Source organism: Erpetoichthys calabaricus, chromosome 11 (assembly GCF_900747795.2).
Source record: "Erpetoichthys calabaricus chromosome 11, fErpCal1.3, whole genome shotgun sequence".
NCBI lineage: Eukaryota > Metazoa > Chordata > Cladistia > Polypteriformes > Polypteridae > Erpetoichthys > Erpetoichthys calabaricus.
Genome location: NC_041404.2, coordinates 163449504 through 163473084, shown reverse-complemented (window position 1 = coordinate 163473084; position 23581 = coordinate 163449504). Strand labels below are relative to the sequence as shown.

At 41.6% G+C, this 23581-nt stretch overlaps 1 protein-coding gene across 3 annotated transcripts in view; it reads right to left on the bottom strand.

Annotated features, from left to right (window-relative positions):
- radil (Ras association and DIL domains) overlaps nucleotides 1-17818 on the bottom strand; it is a 121112-nt gene extending 103294 nt beyond the window's left edge. For 2 of the 3 annotated variants that reach the window (XM_051933777.1, XM_051933779.1), the window contains exons 1-3: nucleotides 17458-17818; nucleotides 14122-14238; nucleotides 12365-12930 (exon numbers count right to left, since the gene is read on the bottom strand). In XM_051933777.1, the coding sequence (XP_051789737.1) occupies nucleotides 12365-12930; nucleotides 14122-14159 (604 nt within the window). In that variant the 5' untranslated portion in view covers nucleotides 14160-14238; nucleotides 17458-17818. The remainder of the gene's footprint in view (nucleotides 1-12364; nucleotides 12931-14121; nucleotides 14239-17457) is intronic. The other variant, XM_051933778.1, reaches the window with a different exon arrangement.
- Nucleotides 17819-23581: the final 5763 nt, after the last annotated feature.

The window sequence follows — 23581 nt, the reverse complement described above, 5'->3', positions numbered from 1 at the left end:
GTAGGGGCGACCGCCCTGGTAGATTTGGGGACCACGGGAACAGAGCTTAGAAGCTCAACCCTATAGGGACCCGTAGTCACCGCTAGGAGGCGCCCCAATGCCTATGGAGCCCTGGCCCTCAGCACTTTCGCCACACCCGGAAGTGCTGGGGGGAAGAAGACCAGGGACTTCTGGGTGCACAGCCGGTACTTCCACCACACTGGGGAGTGCCGGCAGAAGCTAATCGGGAGGCACCAGGAGCACATCTGGGTGTGTATAAAAGGGGCCGCCTCCCTCCGTTCGATGGCTGGAGTCGGGTGGATGAGGATGGAGCTCGGAGGAGAGGAGTGGAGGCGGTCAGAAGACAGAGAAAGGCATTGTGAAGAGGCCAGGACTTTGGGGTGATTGGTGCCGCGGCACTGGGTTGTGTGCTTCACTATTGTGTATACAATTGTAAATAAACATGTTTTGGGTGATAAAACAATGTCTACCTGTCTGTGTCCAGGCTGCATTCCACACCTGGTTACCTTGGTGATATCCTTACACCAGTCAAGTATCTATCTATCTATCTATCCATTTTCCAACCTGCTGAATCCGAACACAGGGTCACGGGGGTCTTCTGGAGCCAATCCCAGCCAACACAGGGCACAAGGCAGGAACCAATCCCAGGCAGGGTGCCAACCCACCGCAGGACACACACCAAGCACACACTAGGGCCAATTTAGAATCGCCAATCCACCTAACCTGCATGTCTTTGGACTGTGGGAGGAAACCGGAGCGCCCGGAGAAAACCCACGCAGACACGGTGAGAACATGCAAACTCCATGCAGGGAGGACCCGGGAAGCAAACCCAGGTCCCCAGGTCTCCCAACTGCGAGGCAGCAGTGCTACCCACTGCGCCACCGTGCCGCCCTCTATCTATCTATCTATCTATCTATCTATTTTCAAATTTTCTATGGAAAATAATGTACATTGTATGCATTGTAATGAACTTTCAATGTTCATCACATGCTTCCTCTAGGTTTCATCCTAAAGACATGCAAGTTAAGTTGATTGACAAATTTGATTGGCAAGATGAGCGTACTCGTATTCACCCAGTCCAGGGCTGATGCCTGCCTTTATGCAGCCAATGCAGACTCCCATCCTCCATGCTCTTATACTAGAATTAGAGGCTTCAGAAAAATTATAAATGCATTGTTACTTACATGTATAATATATTTTATATCATTTATTGCAAATGATTATTTTTATAAGTTATGCATAATGTATTTCTAATAAAACAGAGTGAATTGAATTCTAAATAAAACTTTGAGCAGTATTGCCTGTTATATGTAATCTGCTATTAGCAGCATATATGCATATATACACCGCACAAACAAATGAAGGGAACACTTAATCATCACAGTCTGACACAAAGTCAGTTAAGCTTCAGGGAATCAATCTGTCCAGTTAGGAAGTATAACTGATTTGACAGATGGCCGGGACGCTCCTTCACCACATCTGCCAGGGGGACAAGGGTGGAAAGCCCAGTATCTCCCCCTGGACGCTAGATGGCAGCCTCCCTGGGTTGCAGCAGTGCCTCGGACTCCCCCAGGGCTTCATGGGGGTTGGAGTTCTGTGCAGCTCTGTGGAGTTCCGCAGGCGATGTCAGGGGGTGCTGCAGCAGGAGCAGCTGGCCCCTTTTGGGCACTGGTTTCGCCTTACCCGGAAGTGCAGCCAGATGTCAGCAATCAACCACCTGGAGCACTTCTGGGTACTGAATAAAAGGGAGCCAGCGACCACCACTCAGCGGCCAGAGTCGAGTGGAGGAGGACAAGGTTGCCTGGGAGGAGTGGTGGTGCCAGAGAGAGAAGAAGAGTGCTTGGTGTGCTTTATTTTGGGACTGTGTATTGCCTGTGGGTCACAGGGAAGACGTACACCCACAGACGAAGAAAATAAAAAGTATTTGTTTATTTTACACGTGCCTCCCGTGTCCAGTCTGTGTCGGGTCGGGAGTTATACAGCATCCATCTTACACTGATTATGAATCACCTGCTTTGGTGTAAATGAAAGTGACAATAGGTATACTGGAGAGGCAACTGCAAGGCAACCCCCAAAAAGGAAACGGATCTGCAGATGGTGGCCACAAACAATTGCTCTCTCCTCATCCTTCCTGACTGATTCTCCTCTAGGTTTGTGTTTTGCTAGTGTCCTTGTCACTACTGGTACCAAGAGGTGGTACCTGCACCCAATTCAAGTTGTGTAGATAGTCCAGCTCCTCCATAAGCGCCGTCACAAGAAGGTTTGCTGTCACAGTCTCAAGGTACCAGGAGACAGGCTGTTACACGAGGAGAGCTGGGGAACATACAGGCCAGTCAATGGCATCAATGTCTTCATCATACAGGCACTGCCTAAACACTATGGCCACATAAGGCCAGGCATTATATTTAGCACATACATTTATAAAGGAACCACCATTATAAAGTATGCTGTGCGTAACTTTGTCTTTTTGGATTCAAACAATAGCTTATCTGATGCCAGTGTATGTGAAAATATGTCAGTTTGTGAAACAATTAAGTATAGTGAAACAATAAAAACAATAATCTAGTTTTCTGTAATTTCAGAAACATTAAATATAGCAGCGCTGCTGCCTCGCAGTTAGGAGACTCGGGTTTGCTTTCCGGGTCCTCCCTGTGTGGAGTTTGCATGTTCTCCCTGTGTCTGCGTGGGTTTCCTCCAGGTGCTCTGGGATCCCCCCACAGTCCAAAGACATGAAGGTTAGGTGCATTGGTGATTCTAAACTGTCCCTGGTGTGTGCTTAGTGTGTGGGTGTGTATGTGTGCACCCTGCGGTGGGCTGGCACCCTGCCCGGAGTTTGTTGCCTGCCTTGTGCCCTGTGTTGGCTGGGATTGGCTCCAGCAGACTCCCATGACCCTGTAGTTAGGATATAGCAGGTTGGATAATGGATGGATTAAATATAGCATAAACTGTAAAATATGTATTTTTGTTTGCTCACAATAAAAATAAAGTTTTACTTAGAAATGAAGAAATACTTATAGTTAAACATCTTGGCAATCCAAAACTAAGCTTTGTGAAGTTTGACCTTCATCCTGTAAATTAAAATTAGGTCTGTCAACATGAAACCATAAAGAAAATGGTATCCTTTTGTTCATGGTGTAGCATCTTAAAACACCCAGCAGCCTGTAACAAATCTCTTGATAAGCAAGACTTAAATGAAAATGGATGGCCTCTAGATAAGGATCAATACAAACTAATGAATTTTTTTTCCCTAGCTATATCTTCTTTTTTGAAAAACTGTTCCTTACTATTGAAGGCCAAATGAGCAAAAACATCATCAATAATGTATGACAATTTTTAAACTGATTTTATTTTATATAAATGTATTTCATATAAAAACTGCATTTTTAAGAAAAATACCCATTCAAAATCTAACTACTTTTATTGCTCAGTATTTTTGCTAATTATTATACACAAGGGGCGGCATGGTGGTGCAGTGGGTAGCGCTGCTGCCTTGCAGTTGGGAGACCTGGGGACCTGGGTTCGCTTCCCTGGTCCTCCCTGCGTGGAGTTTGCATGTTCTCCCTGTGTCTGCGTGGGTTTCCTCCGGGCGCTCCGGTTTCCTCCCACAGTCCAAAGACATGCAGGTTAGGTGGATTGGCGATTCTGAATTGGCCTTAGTGTGTGCTTGGTGTGTTTGTGTGTGTCCTGCGGTGGGTTGGCACCCTGCCCGGGATTGGTTCCTGCCTTGTGCCCTGTGTTGGCTGGGATTGGCTCCAGCAGACCCCCGTGACCCTGTGTTCGGATTCAGCGGGTTGGAAAATGGATGGATGGATTATACACAAGGTATATTATGAAATTAATGAGACTGAGTGGAAACATCCCAAGAGCTGTAAGTGATGTACTGAAGGTCGACACAGAGGATAATTTCTAATAATGCCATAACATTTTTTAAATAAAATTAGCCCTGCTATCAATCTACTATTAATTTCATAGTAGATCCTGGATTTTATATTAAAAAGAAACAACACACGTGACCAAGTCCTACAAAAATACTTGATAGAGGACTTCCCTGGGTACAGATTCCAGTGTGAGACCATCATGTTGTTCAATTACACTGACTGGCTTGACTTTATAAATTAACTTGTTTTAGAAAGAGGCTACACAGCTTGTTGGCTAAAAGCTTTAGACATTGACTTTGTCTTTTCCACGAAGCATAGGCGTACAGAAGATTATTTAGATAATGACTAGCGTTAGGTAGATTTGATATTTTTCCCTATACCATTGCCGAAACCCTATCTTTGTTAAAGGCATTTTAGTATCAACCTACAAAGAGAATGACGGCATAGCTTCAGCATTATTACTCTGCTAACATCTACATGCACTGACAAATTTTTGATTCTCTGTGTACAAGAAACAAAGTTAAAGGACAAAACCAATGTTGGTTTTTACCTGAGATTAAATTTAGGTCATTTGAATATTTAGTGAGGACTAGGTGATTGTGGGTTATATCCTAACATGTAAAACTAAAATACTATATGTACTTCTTGCTTAACTATGAGGGTTGCTCAAACAAATTTGCAAACATTTCTATAACTGAGTCAAAATTAACTTGACATACCTGCATCTGATTTTACGGTTAATTTGAAATGTTCTCCTTGCTACTGCAGTGTTACAGAGCAATTAATTTCCTAGTCCATTCAGATTTGTTCCTCAAAATGGCATTGTGCAGTGATGCGCATTTTAAGCACAACAACAAACAGTTACACAAGTTTTAAAAAACTGGAAGTAATCCCAAAGCTCAGATGGATTATTCTTCTTCATCTACCCTACTTGCTCCCTCAGATTTCTACCTTCAAGGGCATAATCCATGGGGATAGATAGATAGATAGATAGATAGATAGATAGATAGATAGATAGATAGATAGATAGATAGATAGATGTGAAAGGCTCTATATACAGTGCATCCGGAAAGTATTCCCAGCGCATCACTTTTTCCACATTTTGTTATGTTACAGCCTTATTCCAAATGGATTCAATTCATTTTTTTTCCTCAGAATTCTACACACAACACCCCATAATGACAACGTGAAAAAAGTTTACTTGAGATTTTTGCAAATTTATTAAAAATAAAAAAACTGAGAAATCACATGTACATAAGTATTCACAGCCTTTGCTCAATACTTTGTTGATGCACCTTTGGCAGCAATTACAGCCTCAAGTCTTGTTGAATATGATGCCACAAGCTTGGCACACCTATCCTTGGCCAGTTTTGCCCATTCCTCTTTGCAGCACCTCTCAAGCTCCATCAGGTTGGATGGGAAGCATCGGTGCACAGCCATTTTAAGATCTCTCCAGAGATGTTCAATCGGATTCAAGTCTGGGCTCTGGCTGGGCCACTCAAAGACATTCACAGAGTTGTCCTGAAGCCACTCCTTTGATATCTTGGCTGTGTGCTTAGGGTCGTTGTCCTGCTGAAAGATGAACCGTCGCCCCAGTCTGAGGTCAAGAGCGCTCTGGAGCAGGTTTTCATCCAGGATGTCTCTGTACATTGCTCCATTCATCTTTCCCTTTATCCTGACTAGTCTCCCAGACCCTGCCGCTGAAAAACATCCCCACAGCATGATGCTGCCACCACCATGCTTCACTGTAGGGATGGTATTGGCCTGGTGATGAGCGGTGCCTGGTTTCCTCCAAACGTGACACCTGGCATTCACAACCAAGAGTTCAATCTTTGTCTCATCAGACCAGAGAATTTTCTGTCTCATGGCCTGAGAGTCCTTCAGGTGCCTTTTGGCAAACTCCAGGCGGGCTGCCATGTGCCTTTTACTAAGGAGTGGCTTCCGTCTGGCCACTCTACCATACAGGCCTGATTGGTGGATTGCTGCAGAGATGGTTGTCCTTCTGGAAGGTCCTCTTCTCTCCACAGAGGACCTCTGGAGCTCTGACAGAGTGACCATCGGGTTCTTGGTCACCTTCCTGACTAAGGCCCTTCTCCCCCGATCGCTCAGTTTAGATAGCCAGCCAGCTCTAGGAAGAGTCCTGGTGGTTTCGAACTTCTTCCACTTACGGATGATGGAGGCCACCGTGCTCATTGGGACCTTCAAAGCAGCAGAAATTTTTCTGTAACCTTCTCCAGATTTGTGCCTCAAGACAATCCTGTCTCGGAGGTCTACAGACAATTCCTTTGACTTCATGCTTGGTTTGTGTTCTGACATGAACTGTCAACTGCGGGACCTTATATAGACAGGTGTGTGCCTTTCCAAATCATGTGCAGTCAACTGAATTTACCACGGGTGGACTCCAATTAAGCTGCAGAAACATCTCAAGGATGATCAGGGGAAACAGGATGCACCTGAGCTCAATTTTGAGCTTCATGGCAAAGGCTGTGAATACTTATGTACATGTGCTTTCTCAATTTTTTTATTTTTAATAAATTTGCAAAAACCTCAAGTAAACTTTTTTCACGTTGTCATTATGGGGTGTTGTGTGTAGAATTCTGAGGAAAAAAATGAATTTAATCCATTTTGGAATAAGGCTGTAACATAACAAAATGTGGAAAAAGTGATGCGCTGTGAATACTTTCCAGATGCACTGTAAATATAGATAGATAGATAGATAGATAGATAGATAGATAGATAGATAGATAGATAGATAGATAGATAGATAGATAGATAGATAGATAGATAGATAGATAGATAGATAGATAGATAGATAGATAGATAGATAGATAGATAGATAGATAGATAGATAGATCTGTTTTACTGGTACCAGGGGAAGTTTTCTTTAAAGTATGTTCCAGCAGTTCTGTAATGATTTGCTAACAATACAAAATTGTGTCACATGACTTTCTTATCAGTGATGCCTGGCGTTTTTACTTTTACTGTTACTTTTGTATCTCTAAATCTGTTCTCTACACTGAATTAGACTCACAGCCTCTATTTCAGCAGGCAGTCTCTGTTTAGACAAACATCCATTGCTTTGAAAGCTGTGCTGCTTTTGAACAAATCCATTTAACACTAGCGCTGTGACCTCTGCTGTCTCATGTCTTGGGCAATGAGACTTCCAAGTTAGAAAACACAGAACGCACAGGCATTTGTTACAAAAGCATGTTTTTGTTCTTATCATAACACATACACTTAAAAGCATTTTCTAGTGCAAAGTATATCTTAAAATAAAATTGTACTTTAGTGCTGGATGGAAATGTTAAGCACAAAGAAAAACACACATCAGAAGGAGGTACACTTATAAAGATACGCCATGATGAGTTCATCATGAATTTAAATTTTATTTAATTTTCTTGCATATTGGGACATTCTGGATTTTCAGTGAATGAGGTTCTAGTACTTGTCTCATGCTTGCATCACTGCAAAATATAATCTCACTCAGAATAACTTAGACACTGTGATTGTCGCCATCAGCTATTAGTTTGGTTCATCAATTAGTCTGCACTCTCTTTCTGGTTTATACAGGACAATAGCACAGAGATATGGAACCTTTCCTTTTATCAAATGGTTCAGGACTGGAAGCAACCCTGGGCTTCATGATTTCCATTACAAGGTACACATAAACAAAGCTTATATTGAAAATGTCGAGCATGCATCCCATTCTAATGAAAGTACCTTACCCCCCTACTGTGACTGTTATCAAGGTGACAACCAACTAGTTGATTAAGCTTTACTTTATACTGTATATCTGCCTTTCTCTGAGCATATTTCACAATAGAATGCAATTCATAGCAACTAGATAATCGACTGTATTGGATTTATGAATCAATACCTTTCAGTGATTTTGACAATACATACTAGTGCAAAGTAAAATTATATTAAACGTGAAAAATCAGCAGACAATAATGAGTTGGTGCCAATAAAATGAAGATTGAGAATAGTCACACGGTGACTGCCTTTGTAAAAATGCCACTGCTTATAAAAATGTTTAATCAGAAAAATCATTTATCCTCCCCATGTATTTTTTAGCTAATGCCTTAGGAAAAGTGGTTTACTGTAGAGATAAAATAATATTATAAGAGTAATAAAGTTTCATTATGTACCATACAGCTTTAATGAACTGCCTTGAGTATTAATGTTTAAGATATAACTAGACCACTAGATTATTGCCAGAATAATGTTCTTTCAAGTAACTTCTCATAATGACATAACATATCATTCTCAAACCTGGATAATCTAATTCAGGGTATTAGATGACCAGAGGCTGTTCTGGCAGTATGAGGTGTAAGGTGGGAAAAAATCTTAGGGCTCAGGACCCATGCATTACACACAGGGCCAATTTAGAATTGACAATTAACCCAACTTACAGGGCTTTACTATATAAGATATCATAACACTGCAATCTCTGAGTGCTTGATCAGGATGAGGATTGATGGGTGGTCAGAGCCTATCCAGCAACATTGGGGTCAAGAAAGGAGCCAGCAGTCATCTACAGGGCCCACCCATATAGAGGCCATAAGGAATTGCGAGTTAACCTAGCCGGCACTTTGTTATCATACATATATAGTGCCGTGCGATTAGGAGATAGCTAATGGGCTTGAGTAAGTGTAATGCTACATCAGACCAGGGGGTGGCAGAGTGTACTGACTGTCTCTCTCAGTTTCTTACAGACCATTCCCGGGAAATCCCACCAGGTCCCGGTACCTCTGATGACGTCACTTCCGGCTCTGGCACCTCTGATAATGTCACTTCCAGCTCTGGCATAGATGACATCATTTCCTCCACCAGCCCTTAAAACTGCCATCTTACCTCCAAGTATCGAGTTCTGTTTTAGACTTAGTCTTGTAAGCAACACAATCAATTTTCAACCTTTTGCAGCCAGGATCATAATATACGGGTGGCTGCCCCAAACCTTTCTGACTGTCTGGAATCTTTGTGTGACAATATATATATATATATATACATATTGTGAGGGATTGCCGGCCATATATTCCGGCCAACACCTCCAAGCCGCCAGATGGAGCCCTCCTTGCAGCATGGAGGTGCCCCGAATGCCAGCAGGGAATCATGGACCTTGGAGTTTTTCTTCACAGCCCTGCTGGATACCATGAGTCGCTGCAGGGAGGCCCAGGGATTTATGCTTTCCGTATAGTCCGGAAGTATTTCCAAGTCACGGGAATGGAAGAAATGATATACTTCCGGGCTGAAGAAGAGGAGAAGTTTTTACCAGACCCGGAAGTGATAGAAAGTCACGTGGACTGAGGGACAGAACCACTTCCGGGTCAAGGACTATAAGAGGATTGTGGGAAATCCCAGACGTAGAGCTGAGCTGGGTGGAAGAGTGGCAACGCGTCTGGGAGTGGAGGATTGATAATTGATTAGTTATTGTGTAATTTATGAGTATTGTGGAGAGAAGGGTGCTTTGTGCACTAATTTGTTCAAATAAATATTATTGGACTTTTATCTGGTGTCTGACGTCTGGTCTGAGGGTTCAAGGGGTCGACAGTGCCTCTATTTGTCACTATATATATATATATATATATATATATATATATATATATATATATATATATATATTATACTAACATAAGAATTTTGCATATTCTTTAAATTCGTTCTCAAATTGTGTACAAGCAGCCTCATTGACTAAATGAGAATACATCCAAATTTGACCGTTACTAAGGTGCCTGCACACCTTCATACATTTTATTACGGTAAATACACATAAACTGTGCACTGGTTGATGTCTGAATGTGTTTTTCTTTAGTTTCCTTCAGTATAACCTAAAGAAATACATGTTACGTTATGTTCATTTGCACTTATTTGTGGATGTGGGTGCATTTGAATGGACATGTGAGTAGGCATTGTCCTGGTAGCTTCATGTCTTACTAATGACTTCAGTTCCCCCAAGACCCTGAATTAGATCAAGTGAGTTTAAAGGAATACTCAACCCAAAAATGATATACATTTTATACACTTTACTTACCCCATGTTGTTTATAGTGATGGCTTACAAAAAGTTTTAATGTCATGTTTTAATGCAGAACAGAGTAAAATGTTTATGATATAACAGAACCCAATGTTGATCAATGCTGTACAATGGCAAACAATGTGAAAAACATATGTGGAAACAAGAAAAAAAAAATCTCATATTACTCATGTCATATAATCCACATGCCAGTTATCCTGTCAAATGCTCAAAACATGCAAAACACACACATTTTTTGTAAAAATATCATAAACATGATACTTTCAGAATTATCAGAGCACATAATAAACAAGAATCGAATTCCCATAATACTGCACTATTGAATTGAAGATCTGCCTCTCCTCCTTATTCAATGGTCAAGAGTAATGTCTTCAATTCAAAAGCACAGAATTATGGGAATATGATTCCTGTTTATGATATGCTTTGATAATTTTGAAAGTTTTGTTTAGTGATATTTTATCACAAAATGCATGTGTTTTTCACATTTTGAATGGACACAAGACATGGATACCGAGAAGCGAGTAATATAATTTTTTCTCTTGTTTTCAAGGACTGCAAACTACATGGAGTAGGTAACATATAAAAATATTATTTTTGGTGTAGTATTTCTTTAAGGATGTTATATTATACTGCATGATCTAATGATAGCCACTGACTTTGAATGCCTTCATCTAGTGCTACAAAAGCATTGCTGCCTCTTCGTTAGCTTTTTTTTTTTTCATTGAAAAAGTTGTATGAATCTGGCACTGTTCCTTTTTTAGCAATAAAGAGGTGGCAACTTCTTTAAAATCATAATAACATGCATTAACAGTATGAAATTAACTCTGAGAAAGAGTGCCAGATTTCCCAAAGGCTTCCTTCAAGTTTTTTATTTTTCACAAAAGCCAAGATCAACAAGAAAACGGTTAGAACAGAAATTGTCAAAATTTTCATGCACATTTTCCAATTTAACATCAAGCTAAACCAAATTACAGAAAAAAGTATTTTTTACTGAGAGAGCGACCTTTGAGAAAATGATATGAATACTTTATTTGGTAGAGATATACTATATGAACAGCAGTTTAAATATCTTCATTTAAAGCAGCAAAGTTAACCTAGCACATGCAATATACTGTATGTGTAACTGAGTAGATCGGGGGTATTCAAACATGGTCCTGGAGGGATGTAGTGGCTGTGGGTTTTTGTTTCTAATAAGAATTCAAATATTGCTGATGAAGTACTTATTTTTATGCTTCACTTTACTTGTCTCAATTGGCTTCTAATTAAGAAGTTGGGTTGGGGAAAAAACCTGCAGCCACCACGGACCTTCAGGACTGACTTTGGACACCCCTAAAGTACTTGATCTATTAGCTATACTTGAAGACCAATTTGTTAGTGTTCTGTCCATCCTATGCTTTCTGCAACTTGAATGCATTGCTTCTGTTATATACAAAAGTCCATTCTCTATTCCTGTGGTGGGCTGGCACCCTGCCCGGGGTTTGTTTCCTGCCTTGCGCCCTGTGTTAGCTGGAATTGGCTCCAGTAGACCCCCGTGACCCTGTAGTTAGGATATAGCGGGATGGATAATGGATGGATGCATTCCCTATTCTTAATGGATTTTTGAAACTGTGCACACAGTGGACACCCAAAGGAAAGAATTGTTCACTAAATGGGTTAAATCGCCTTGTGAATCTACTTCCCATCTATTTTTTGTAACGTCTTAGTCTTCTAAGCAGTCATGATGGGCCGGAACCTATTACATGAAAGTTAGGCACAGGACAGGGACAGGATGCCAGGCCACTGCAGAGCACACACAAACACGCACACATTCATACCAGAGCAAGTTACACTAACCAACCAACCTGATTTGTGTGTGAGGAATGTGGATGAAGAGATAACCCATCCATGCACACATTATGGCCACTGTAGAAATTGAACTTAAAAGGAACTTTAAGACCCAATGCTATCCATTGCACTGTTGTGTATGAGAACAAACATTTTAAAAATATAATCTGATTTGCTTTCATATTTTTATTTCATTCACCACTAATAATAACCAGAATTGAGACTATTACAGTTCACTTTTAAAGATTGACTCATTTTAAAACACGGCGTGAGACAAAGCTATTATGAGAGTAGCAACAGGCACAAGTCAGTAACAAATTCTAAGAGATTCCACGCTGTCACAGGATATACAAGTGGAGATATATAATACACACACAGGGATACTGACAGTTAAGCGCCTTCAAATAATCCAACAGCACGTCTTTGGACTGTGGGAGGAAACCCATTTTAAAAACTGGAGAAACATTAAAAATGCACAAAGGAGAAACAACAGCAATGATTACTTTAAGATATGACTGACTAGAGAACTATGAGTTATGCAGAGAGGCCTGTTACTGGCAAGAGCTCACATTTACAACTAAACATGAAAAACATTGCTGAAAAAAAAACTGCGTTAAATTCATATGTACCTGCTGTGATGGTATCAATCTCCTTAGAAGCCATCTCTTCCACATCAGCTCGTTTCCGTAGCTCAAACCTACGTGCAAATCCCTCTTTGGGCTTCCACAAATCCTGGAGGAGGAGGGGTTTCTCATTGTCCCCAAGAGCTCTAAGGCACTCAGTCCTCCACTTTTTCTCTGCACCTTCAAACTTCCCAATAACGTCACATAGCAAGTACTCACTCGCTGCAGCTTTGCTCAAGGAATATCTCTCCAAGGCCTCCTTCACAAGTTCTTGAGCGCTTGAACGGGGAGTGGCCAGAACACTTTTGTAATTGGCTCCAGCACAGATTTCATCACCAAATATCTTGAGAACTCCGGGTGCAGATGTCTGTGTGGATAGCTCAGCAGGGTCATCAGCTACTTGGTTGGGGATGTCAGCAACAGATCGCCGGTCACGATAACTCAGGGTTCGGTAAAGGACTTGAGTAAAAGTACGACTTTGTCTCTTCAGCTTGTTTTTAGAAGGAAGGGACATGCTGGCTGAAGACCCATAAAACATGACGCTGGAGTTTTCACGGGGTTGGTGTCTAGAACTTAAGGAAAGAAGGGCTTTTAATGTGTTTATCAATTATAATCATTTGCAGCTTTTCTAATTTTTAGTCACCCTGCATCTTACCAACAGTTTGACTTAAAAAGCATTTTTTATAGGATTATCATCCACCTTAATAAATAATAAATGTCTGTGTGTCTGTTTGTGAATCTGTCCAATTGCTATGTCCCTGTCATTGCAAAAGATGGCACATCACAAACATTTTTAATAATAAAATGCACTGCATCTGTCATTTCAACAGATGGTGTATCATAGACATTAAACGAATCCCATAGCAAATGGCATATAACAAAGACATATTAATTACATGGTGCACAGCAAATGTTAATGTTGAGGTCTATGTTAATTGTTTAGATTTCCACCCATCTTAGACAGGTAGCACAGCTAGTAATATTTTATGCACATGTAGAATATGCACTTGTATTTGTAGTACTAGGGTGTTGTACCGTGTTAGCCATTATGAATGTAGAGAAAAGCCAAGCAAAATGACACCTTTTATTGGCTAACTAAAAAGATTACAATATGCAAGATGTACCTGAAGAAGGGGCCTGAGTTGCCTCGAAAGCTTGCATATTGTAATCTTTTTAGTTAGCCAATAAAAGGTGTCATTTTGCTTGGCTTTTCTCTACACTTGTATTTGATAACTTGCTAATTTCTAATAGGTGTGGATGATTTTTAGAGTTTTAACACAGGATTTAAAAAAAATAAAATAATACTAGACAGGCAACAAATCAAGTTACAACTGCAGATAATTAGTTATAAGGCGAACAAAGTATAATTTCATAGGACAGATTTACCAACTTAAATATAACCTAAAGCAACAGAAAGATAAAATTATTTTTCATTGAAAACTACCTTAGAAACAATGATATGAATGAATGTTATATTTAAGACCAAGTTGTACATACCGGAGTTTTACATGATATCATTTGCATTCTCAAACACACATTGAAACTGGCATATTGGAATTTCATAGAGACAATGTCTGAGCCCAATTATTTGCAGAAAAAAACCAAGCAGAATGTGTAAACTCCACATGGACAATGCTGAATTCATGAGAACTACACAATGTGCCACTATCAAGGTGTTCATGTGTATTACGGGTTTATGGGATTTAGCTGGGATCATTATTGTCACAAGTGAAATTCTTGATATTGATTTATTTTCATCTTACCTAACTGCAGACTGTCTTCTGCCGACCCACCAACCCATGCTGCCTAAGCAAAGACTCCCAACGGTAAAGCAGTGTCCTCTCACAGGCCCAGCTGGCTTCTGTTACCGACAACAGTGACTGTAAAGACAAACAATACTGTATATTGCTGTTTTAACATAAAGAACATGAAAAAATGTTATAATAAACACCACAAATGTATTGTTAATTCCATGCTTTTCCATAACAATTTAAATGGTGAATCTCTTCATGCTGGCTTTAAAACCAAAACCAAAAAATAAGACAGTGTACATTAAATAAATCATAACATAAAAAGGAAATGTAATTGGACCACACAGAAAACATATTTCTTTTGAATTTTGCAAATAAACATGTTCCTAACTGTACTGGTATATTTATAAAACTTTCAATGTCTCAACAACTTTATTAACAAATATCTAAGCTCATATACTCTTTAGATATTAGAAGAAATGACAAATATTATCAATTACATAAATTATAACTTTATAGCATAATCAAAAGTAAAAGTGTTTTGCAAATGCTGAAAATGTATTTGTGCAGAATATGTTGGTCACTATCAAGAAATATTCTTTGTCTGTTGTGAGCGCATTTTGACTAACAGCTCCAGTGACCTGGGCTTGAACTGCAGTTTAGTCGCCGTCTGTCAGGAATACGCACATTTGCTCCCTGGGGTGGCTTTTCTTTAAGTACCCCAGCTTCATTCCACATCACAAAGACATGCAGATTAGGCTGACTGTCAAATGTTAATTGACCACATTACTTTGAGTGTAAGAAGAGCTGTGAAAAGTGTACACTACAATAACCTGGTGTCCAGTCCATGACTGGTTTATATCTTGTGCTCACTGCCGCTAGCATAAGCTCCAGTTCTTTAGGGCCCTGTAATGGAATAAAGTGATTCAAAACATAACATAACATAAAATTCAGAGTCGGGAAGGGCCAAAATGCTTTCTGGACAGCATCAGGAACAAAGCAGGAACCAACTCTGGATGGGAAGTCTGTCCATAAGGTGATACAGAAAATGAATGATTTGGTTGAATGTTATTATTGCCTTACATTCTACTATGACTTAAAGCATCTCACACTGCTCTCCTCTACATTAGTGCATTTAGAGTAAATATGTCAAACATAACCTCACTGCTGCCAAATCAGCTAGTTAAGGATTACCTTTATGATATTGTTTGTATTCTACTTGTGGCCAAGTTAACACAAATACAGAAAAACAGTTAACACTGATTAGTAGTTTCCAACATTCAGTTGTCTATCCTGTTTCAAGTTAGATATGCTGTTTCACTAGACATGACAGTCAAGTCTGATATGTGTTTAATGTTAAGAGACCCTTTTCATCACATTATGAATTATTTTACCCTGACAGTACCAATAAATTTGTGGATTATGGATGCTATATATGATGTATATATACTGGCCAACATGCTTTTATCACCAATAGGGATTGTTCATAATTTAAAGGTGAGTGTGTTAAACAGCAATAGTACATCTATACGTTTTAGAACCTGCTTACCCTTTATATTTGCTATACTAGTTACATATTTATATTCTTATCTATCTATCTATCTGGCATAATAGGTATTCTAGCAAAACCCAACTGGATTAATTGAGTAAGAAAATGGATGAATAGAAAATAGAATAATGAACTGGCATCAGCTCAAACTCCATTTAGGGTTGATACATGCAGTTCATATATTTTCAAGTGAAAAAATAGATAGATAGAGATAGATAGATAGATAGATAGATAGATAGATAGATAGATAGATAGATAGATAGATAGATTCTATCTCTCCATCTGTCTAGATAGATAACACAGCAAAGGAGCTATCAAATACAGTAGCTTTCTATTTATCTGTGTATTACACTGTGCCATAATTATCTGTGTATCTATCTATAATATAGTGTCTTTCACATCTCTAATTTATAGTATAGCTTTCCTATCCATTTCTAGTAAGATATTTCACAAGTGGATGGTGACTATACATATATCCTCAAATATGTACATTTACCATATGTTCTTCCATCCATCTAATCCACTAAGACTGTTCGTGAGGAGTCTGAACCTGCGTACGTGACTTTGGGATGTACTGTATAAGAAAAATCAGAGCTGCCTAAGACAGCCCAAACAGATACAGGGAGAACATTTATCCTATATACAGGTTGGCCAACATTTCAACTTAATCTCCTGGAACAATGGTGTAACAGCTATATCTATCATATTTTTGTATTTTTAATCATTAGAACCTTCACCTAAACGGCTCTCTTCATATGCCAAGGTGCCTTCTGCATTTAGTCACATCCCACTACTGTCACTTCACAATCCTGTGCTCCAATTTTAAAAATCAAAAGAAATGTATCCAATTGTATCTCAGATGTTGTAAGCTGTCTTGGATAAAGGTACCAGCCAAAATAAAAAGTAATAACAGTAATGAATAATAATCTCCCTCTTGTTGCCAAACTTTTACACCCAAGGTCCATAGTTATGCTGTGATGGACTGATTTGATCGGACTCCCCGACCAAGAACGACAGGAGCAGATTCACAACATGGATGGGCTGACATGTGCTGTAATCGCACTATACGAACGGAACAATACATGGGCAAGGTTCCCACCCTTTATATTTAACATTAGGTCATTGTGAAGGACATATTCGAGGTAATTTGTCTTTTTCGGGGACCGTCGAGTCGAGTTTAAACACATTCTGCACACCGAGAGCTCGAAACTTCAAACAGAATGAGACTTGGCCGCTGCGCGCTCTTGTTTGTCTGCAGCAGGACAGTTCGGTTTCCACTGGCAACGGCACAAGCTCCCCTTTCAACTTGGCGGATTCCCATCAATCTAAAATTCTTCTTTTTGCTTTCGGAGAAAATGCGTGCGGATGCATAATTTCTTTCACGGTTTCACTTGAATCACGGCACAAAGAGGATGAATCAGATATTCGAATTTCTTTTTCCTCCTTCACTGCGCTGATACTTAAGTTAGCTGCACTCGACACACGATACTGAGCTATTTGGGCTGCAAATATTTGATCCCACCGGCTACCTTTTCCTTTAAAATCGGGTTTTAAAAACTGACTTACTTGAGCTTACTTTATTAGGTCTTGTCTGCCTTGCTGCCTCTAGTATGCTGATTTCACCAGTTTGAAACACTGTTGTCCTTCTCTGTGTGTTATTTGTAAGGCACGAAGAGTGACACGCTCGTTTTAATGTAATTGGTGTCCCCAAATGATGCACCTCGGACATCTCGGAAAACAAGAAAAGTCGAAGGCACGGACACCTATTTTAGGTAATCCGGTTTTTTTTTTCCACTTACCTTTCCCGCAGTGCCAATGGCCATTCTTTTCGTGATTTCTTCTCACTTGTTAGGTTTTCTCCTTGCACAGAAATTCCCAGGTGAAAGTCATTTTATCAACGCCCAAAAGCAGATGAGTTTAGCTGTGCCTTGGATGTCCAGCGTGCCTGCTTTCACCGCCTGCCCTTCTGCAATGCGAAGCCCCCCGGCGTTGGCTGTTCGAGCTCTCCACACTGTCCGCTCTTGCCGCGGGCACCACAGGCGCTCGTACTTCGGCTCTGCATTTCTAAATTCCGAGTCTTGTCGGAGATGCCCGAAGCCGGCGCACGCTTCGTCTCGGCTGCCTGTCGGAGTTGAGGCTGTCCAAGTTCAATGACTCCATCTGCCGGAAGTCTGCTGCCTGCCTCTCGTTGTTAAATACATGGACTAGATCAGGGGTAGGCAACGTCGGTCCTGGAGTGCCACAGTATGTGCAGGTTTTTGTTCCAACCCAGTTCCTTAACGAGAACTCAATTATTGCTGATGAAGCACATATTGCTTAAGTGACATTTTAATGCTTCATTTTAGTGGTCTCGCTTGTTAAGGTTCTCCAACCTTAATTGCTTATTTCAATCTTAAACTGCTGCATTCAGTGTTTTAATTGCTCCTTATTAGCAATAAGATGTAAAACAGGGGTAGGCAATGTCGGTCCTGGTGAGCCGCAGTGGCTACAGGTTTTCATTCAACCCAATTGCTTAATTAGAAACCAATCATTTGCCAATCTCAGACCTTATTTAATTTTATGGCTTGTTAGTCTGTGCAATGTAAGGCTTTTATATCGTAGATTTTTTTCCTTTCCAAGGATATCATCCAAATGATTTGAAGCCTAAAACAGATCATTTTCAGTCTGTCACATTTTTCTATTAAGTGTTTTATTAAATCAAACAGTGCATGATGAACACACACAGATGTAATTGGAAAAAAGCTAGCTGGAGAACTGCTGGCTGCTTTGTCTTTTACATCTTATTGCTAATAAGGAGCAATTAAAACACTGAATGCAGCAGTTTAAGATTGAAATAAGCAATTAAGGTTGGAGAACCTTAACAAGCGAGACCACTAAAATGAAGCATTAAAATGTCACTTAAGCAATATGTGCTTCATCAGCAATAATTGAGTTCTCGTTAAGGAACTGGGTTGGAACAAAAACCTGCACATACTGTGGCACTCCAGGACCGACGTTGCCTACCCCTGGACTAGATGAGATATGAGCCTGACGCCAAGAGACACCAGCAACAAGAACGGATCTGACCTGACCAATGAATATTTGTGTACCCACCCATATAGTATGATTTATGTTTACATTTCTTTCCCAAATTTTTATACCAAGTGACTTACAAAAGAGGGCAGCATAAACGAGTAAACATCCAGCTGGGGGGCTGTTTGGGTGCAAATGTTACAGGACATATCACAAGTGAAGAGCTCAGAATAAAACACAAGACAGTTACAATCCCTAGGTTACAAAACCTAACAAGTAATATGTAAGACAGGCATTCGCCAAACAAGAGAGTCTTCAAATGCTTCTTAAATACATTAAAGGAGTCTGCAGTTCAGATGGAAGTGGGGAATTCATACCACCAGCTAGGAGCTACCATGAGTCTGAAGCGAGATTTAATGCCAACTCTACGCCATTCATCAACAAAACTGAGTGGACAAGAAGGAGCATAGTCCATATATATAGTTGTTGACTTGTCAACTACTCTGTAGGCAAGCCCCAAAGATTTGAACTTAATACTGTACATGCCCCTACAGGGAGCCAATGAATTGATCTGAAGAGAAGAGTGACATGTGCCTGACTTAGCTGGTTGAGATGTGCCCATTGCATTTTGGATCACTTGCAGTGGCTTGGTGATACATGCCTGTACTCATGCCAACAGAGAGTTGCAATGGTCCAGACTTGACAATACCAAAGTCTGAACCAGGAGTTGTGCTGCATATTCTGTCAGATACAGTCTGATCTTGCAGATGTTGTAGAGGGAATCTGCAAGACAGACTGCTGCAGCATGGTCACTGAAGTACAGCTGTTCATCGATTACACCCCAAGTTTGTGTACAGACTTGGCTGGTGTTAGCAATAATGAGCCAAGCTAAACAGAGAGGGACAATCTGGGATTACAAGAAGATCCATCTTTGCCAGTGTGTTCCTTTATCCACGGCAAAATATCAGTGAGACATGCAGAGATTCTAGCTGATACCATGTGGCCCTCTGGAGGGAATGACAGGAACAGCTGCATATCATCAGCATAGCACTGATGAGAGAATCCTGGGGACATGATGATTGGGCCTAGTGAGGAGGTGTATAGATAGAGGAAAGGACCCCGCAATGATCCTTGGGACACCCCTGTGCTTGCCTGGTGCCCTTTAACATCTCTCGTTACCAGGGTACACAGTCCAAGAGTATAATATGTGGAGTAGATAGATAGATAGATAGATAGATAGATAGATAGATAGATAGATAGATAGATAGATAGATAGATAGATAGATAGATAGATACTTTATTAATCCCAAGGGGAAATTCACATACTCCAGCAGCAGCATACTGATACAAAAAAACAATATTAAATTAATCAGTATTGGCAGTCCAGTCCAATTTAACATCCAGCTGCACTCCCAGGTATTTATAGATCTGCACCATCTGCACACAGTCACCTCTGATGATCACGGGGTCCATGAGGGGTCTGGGCCTCCTAAAATCCACCACCAGCTCCTTGGTTTTTCTGGTGTTCAGGTGTAGGTGGTTTGAGTCGCACCATTTAACAAAGTCATTGATTAGGTCCCTATACTCCTCCTCTAGCCCACTCCTGATGCAGCCCACGATAGCAGTGTCATCAGCGAACTTTTGCACGTGGCAGGACTCCGAGTTGTATTGGAAGTCCGATGTATATAGGCTGAACAGGACCGGAGAAAGTACAGTCCCCAATGGCGCTCCTGTGTTGTTGACCACAATGTCAGACGTGCAGTTCCCAAGATGCACATACTGAAGTCTGTCTTTAAGATAGTCCACGATTCATGCCACCAGGTATGAATCTACTCCCATCTCTGTCAGCTTGTCCCTAAGGAGCAGAGGTTGGATTGTGTTGAAGGCGCTAGAGAAGTCTAGAAACATAATTGTTACAGCACCACTGCCTCTGTCCAAGTGGGAGAGGGATCGGTGATAGCATATAGATGATGGCATCCTCCGCTCCCACCTTCTCCTGATATGCAAACTACAGAGGGTCGAGGACGTGTTGAACCTGTGGCCTCAGGTAGTGAAGCAGCAGCCTCTCCATGGTCTTCATCACATGTGATGTCAGAGCAACAGGCCGGAAGTCATTCAGCTCACTAGGACGTGATACCTTTGGGACTGGGGTAATGCAAGATGGGCGGCATGGTGGCGCAGTGGGTAGTGCTGCTGCCTCGCAGTTGGGAGACCTGGGGACCTGGGTTCGCTTCCCGGGTCCTCCCTGCGTGGAGTTTGCATGTTCTCCCCGTGTCTGCGTGGGTTTCCTCCGGGCGCTCCGGTTTCCTCCCACAGTCCAAAGACATGCAAGTTAGGTGGATTGGCTATTCTAAATTGGCCCTAGTGTGTGGTGGGTGTGTTTGTGTGCATCCTGCGGTGGGTTGGCACCCTGCCCGGGATTGGTTCCTGCCTTGTGCTCTGTGTTGGCTGGGATTGGCTCCAGCAGACCCCCGTGACCCTGTGTTCGGATTCAGTGGGTTGGAAAATGGATGGATGGATGGATGATGCAAGATGTTTTCCAAAGCCTCGGGACTCTCCCCTGTTCCAGGCTCAGGTTGAAGATGCGCTGTAGAGGACCCCCCAGCTTCAATGCACAGACCTTCAGCAGTCGTGGCGATACTCCATCTGGACCCACTGCTTTGCTGGCATGAAGTCTCCTCAGCTCTCTGCTCGCCTGCGCTGTTGTAATTATGGGTGGGGATGTCTCTCCTATGCTGGTATCAGCAGAAGGATGTGCGGAGGGTGCAGTACTCCGAGGTGAGAGTGAGAGTGGGTTAGGAAAGAAGTTAAAGAAGTTGTTCATTTGGTTTGCTCTCTTCACATCTCTCTCGATGGTGGTACCCCGCTTCGAGCTGCAGCCAGTGATGATCTTCATCCCATCCCACACTTCCTTCATGCTGTTATTCTGCAACTTCTGCTCCAGCTTTCTCCTGTATTGCTCCTTCGCCACCCTGAGCTGGACTCGGAGTTCCTTCTGCACGCGCTTGAGCTCATGCTGATCACCGCCTTTACAAGCCCTTTTCTTCTGGTTCAAAAGACCCTGGAGGTCACTTGTAATCCATGGCTTGTTGTTAGCATAGCAGCGTACAGTTCTTACTGGAACTACAATGACCATACAGAAGTTGATGTAGTCAGTAGTGCACTCAACAACCTTCTCAATGTTCTCACTATGTGATCCCTGCAGGATATCCCAGTCTGTAGTTCCAAAGCATTCTCTCAGAGCCTTCTCTGCCTCAGGGGACCACTTCCTGAATGAGTGTGTGGTTATAGGTAGGACCCTCACTCTTGGTTTGTAGTGAGGCTGAAGCAGAACCAGGTTATGATCTGCTTTCCCAAGCGCAGGCAGCGGGGTGGCGCTGTATGCTTCTTTAACGTTTGCATACAGTAAATCAATAGTCTTATTTCCCCAGGTGTTACAGTCCACAAACATGAGAGAAGGCAGGTAATGTTTTTTCTAACGTCACATGGTTAAAGTCTCCAGCGATTAGCACAAGCACCTCAGGGTGCTGCGTTTGTAACTTAGCAACAGCAGAATGGATGATGTCACTCGCTGTCTCCACGTCCGCCCGAGGAGGGATGTAAACGATGACAACAATGACGTATCCAAACTCTCTGGGCAAGTAATAGGGACGCAAACTTACGGCCAACAGTTCAATGTCCCTGCAGCAAGTGGAGACTTTGACATTAACATGTCCAGAGTTACACCACCGTGTATTAACATAGAGAGCGAGTCCTCCTCCTTTGTGCTTCCCGCAGGTACTTGCATCTCTGTCCGCTCTAACTGTGCTAAACCCGGATAGCTCCACGTTAGCATCTGGGATGGTGGTAGTTAGCCACGTTTCGCAAAAGCACAACAAACTGCATTCTCTGTAGGTTCTGACATTTTTCACCAGCACAGCCAGTTCGTCGATCTTATTTGAGATTGAGTTCACCTTTCCCAGAATCACAGAAGTATAATATGGACAGTGAGACAGATAAGATGTCATCGGTAACAGGTATATACAGTGCATCCAGAAAGTATTCACAGCGCATCACTTTTTCCACATTTTGTTATGTTACAGCCTTATTCCAAAATGGATGCAATTCATTTTTTTCCTCAGAATTCTACACACAACACCCCATAATGACAACGTGAAAAAAAGTTTACTTGAGATTTTTGCAAATTTATTAAAAATAAAAAAATTGAGAAAGCACATGTACATAAGTATTCACAGCCTTTGCTCAATACTTTGTCGATGCACCTTTGACAGCAATTACAGCCTCAAATCTTTTTGAATATGATGCCACAAGCTTGGCATACCTATCCTTGGCCAGTTTCGCCCATTCCTCTTTACAGCACCTCTCAAGCTCCATCAGGTTGGATGGGAAGCGTCGGTGCACAGCCATTTTAAGATCTCTCCAGAGATGTTCAATCGGATTCAAGTCTGGGCTCTGGCTGGGCCACTCAAGGACATTCACAGAGTTGTCCTGAAGCCACTCCTTTGATATCTTGGCTGTGTGCTTAGGGTCGTTGTCCTGCTGAAAGATGAACCGTCGCCCCAGTCTGAGGTCAAGAGCGCTCTGGAGCAGGTTTTCATCCAGGATGTCTCTGTACATTGCTGCAGTCATCTTTCCCTTTATCCTGACTAGTCTCCCAGTTCCTGCCGCTGAAAAACATCCCCACAGCATGATGCTGCCACCACCATGCTTCACTGTAGGGATGGTGCCAGGTTTCCTCCAAACGTGATGCCTGGAATTCACACCAAAGAGTTCAATCTTTGTCTCATCAGACCAGAGAATTTTCTTTCTCATGGTCTGAGAGTCCTTCAGGTGCCTTTTGGCAAACTCCAGGCGGGCTGCCATGTGCCTTTTACTAAGGAGTGGCTTCCGTCTGGCCACTCTACCATACAG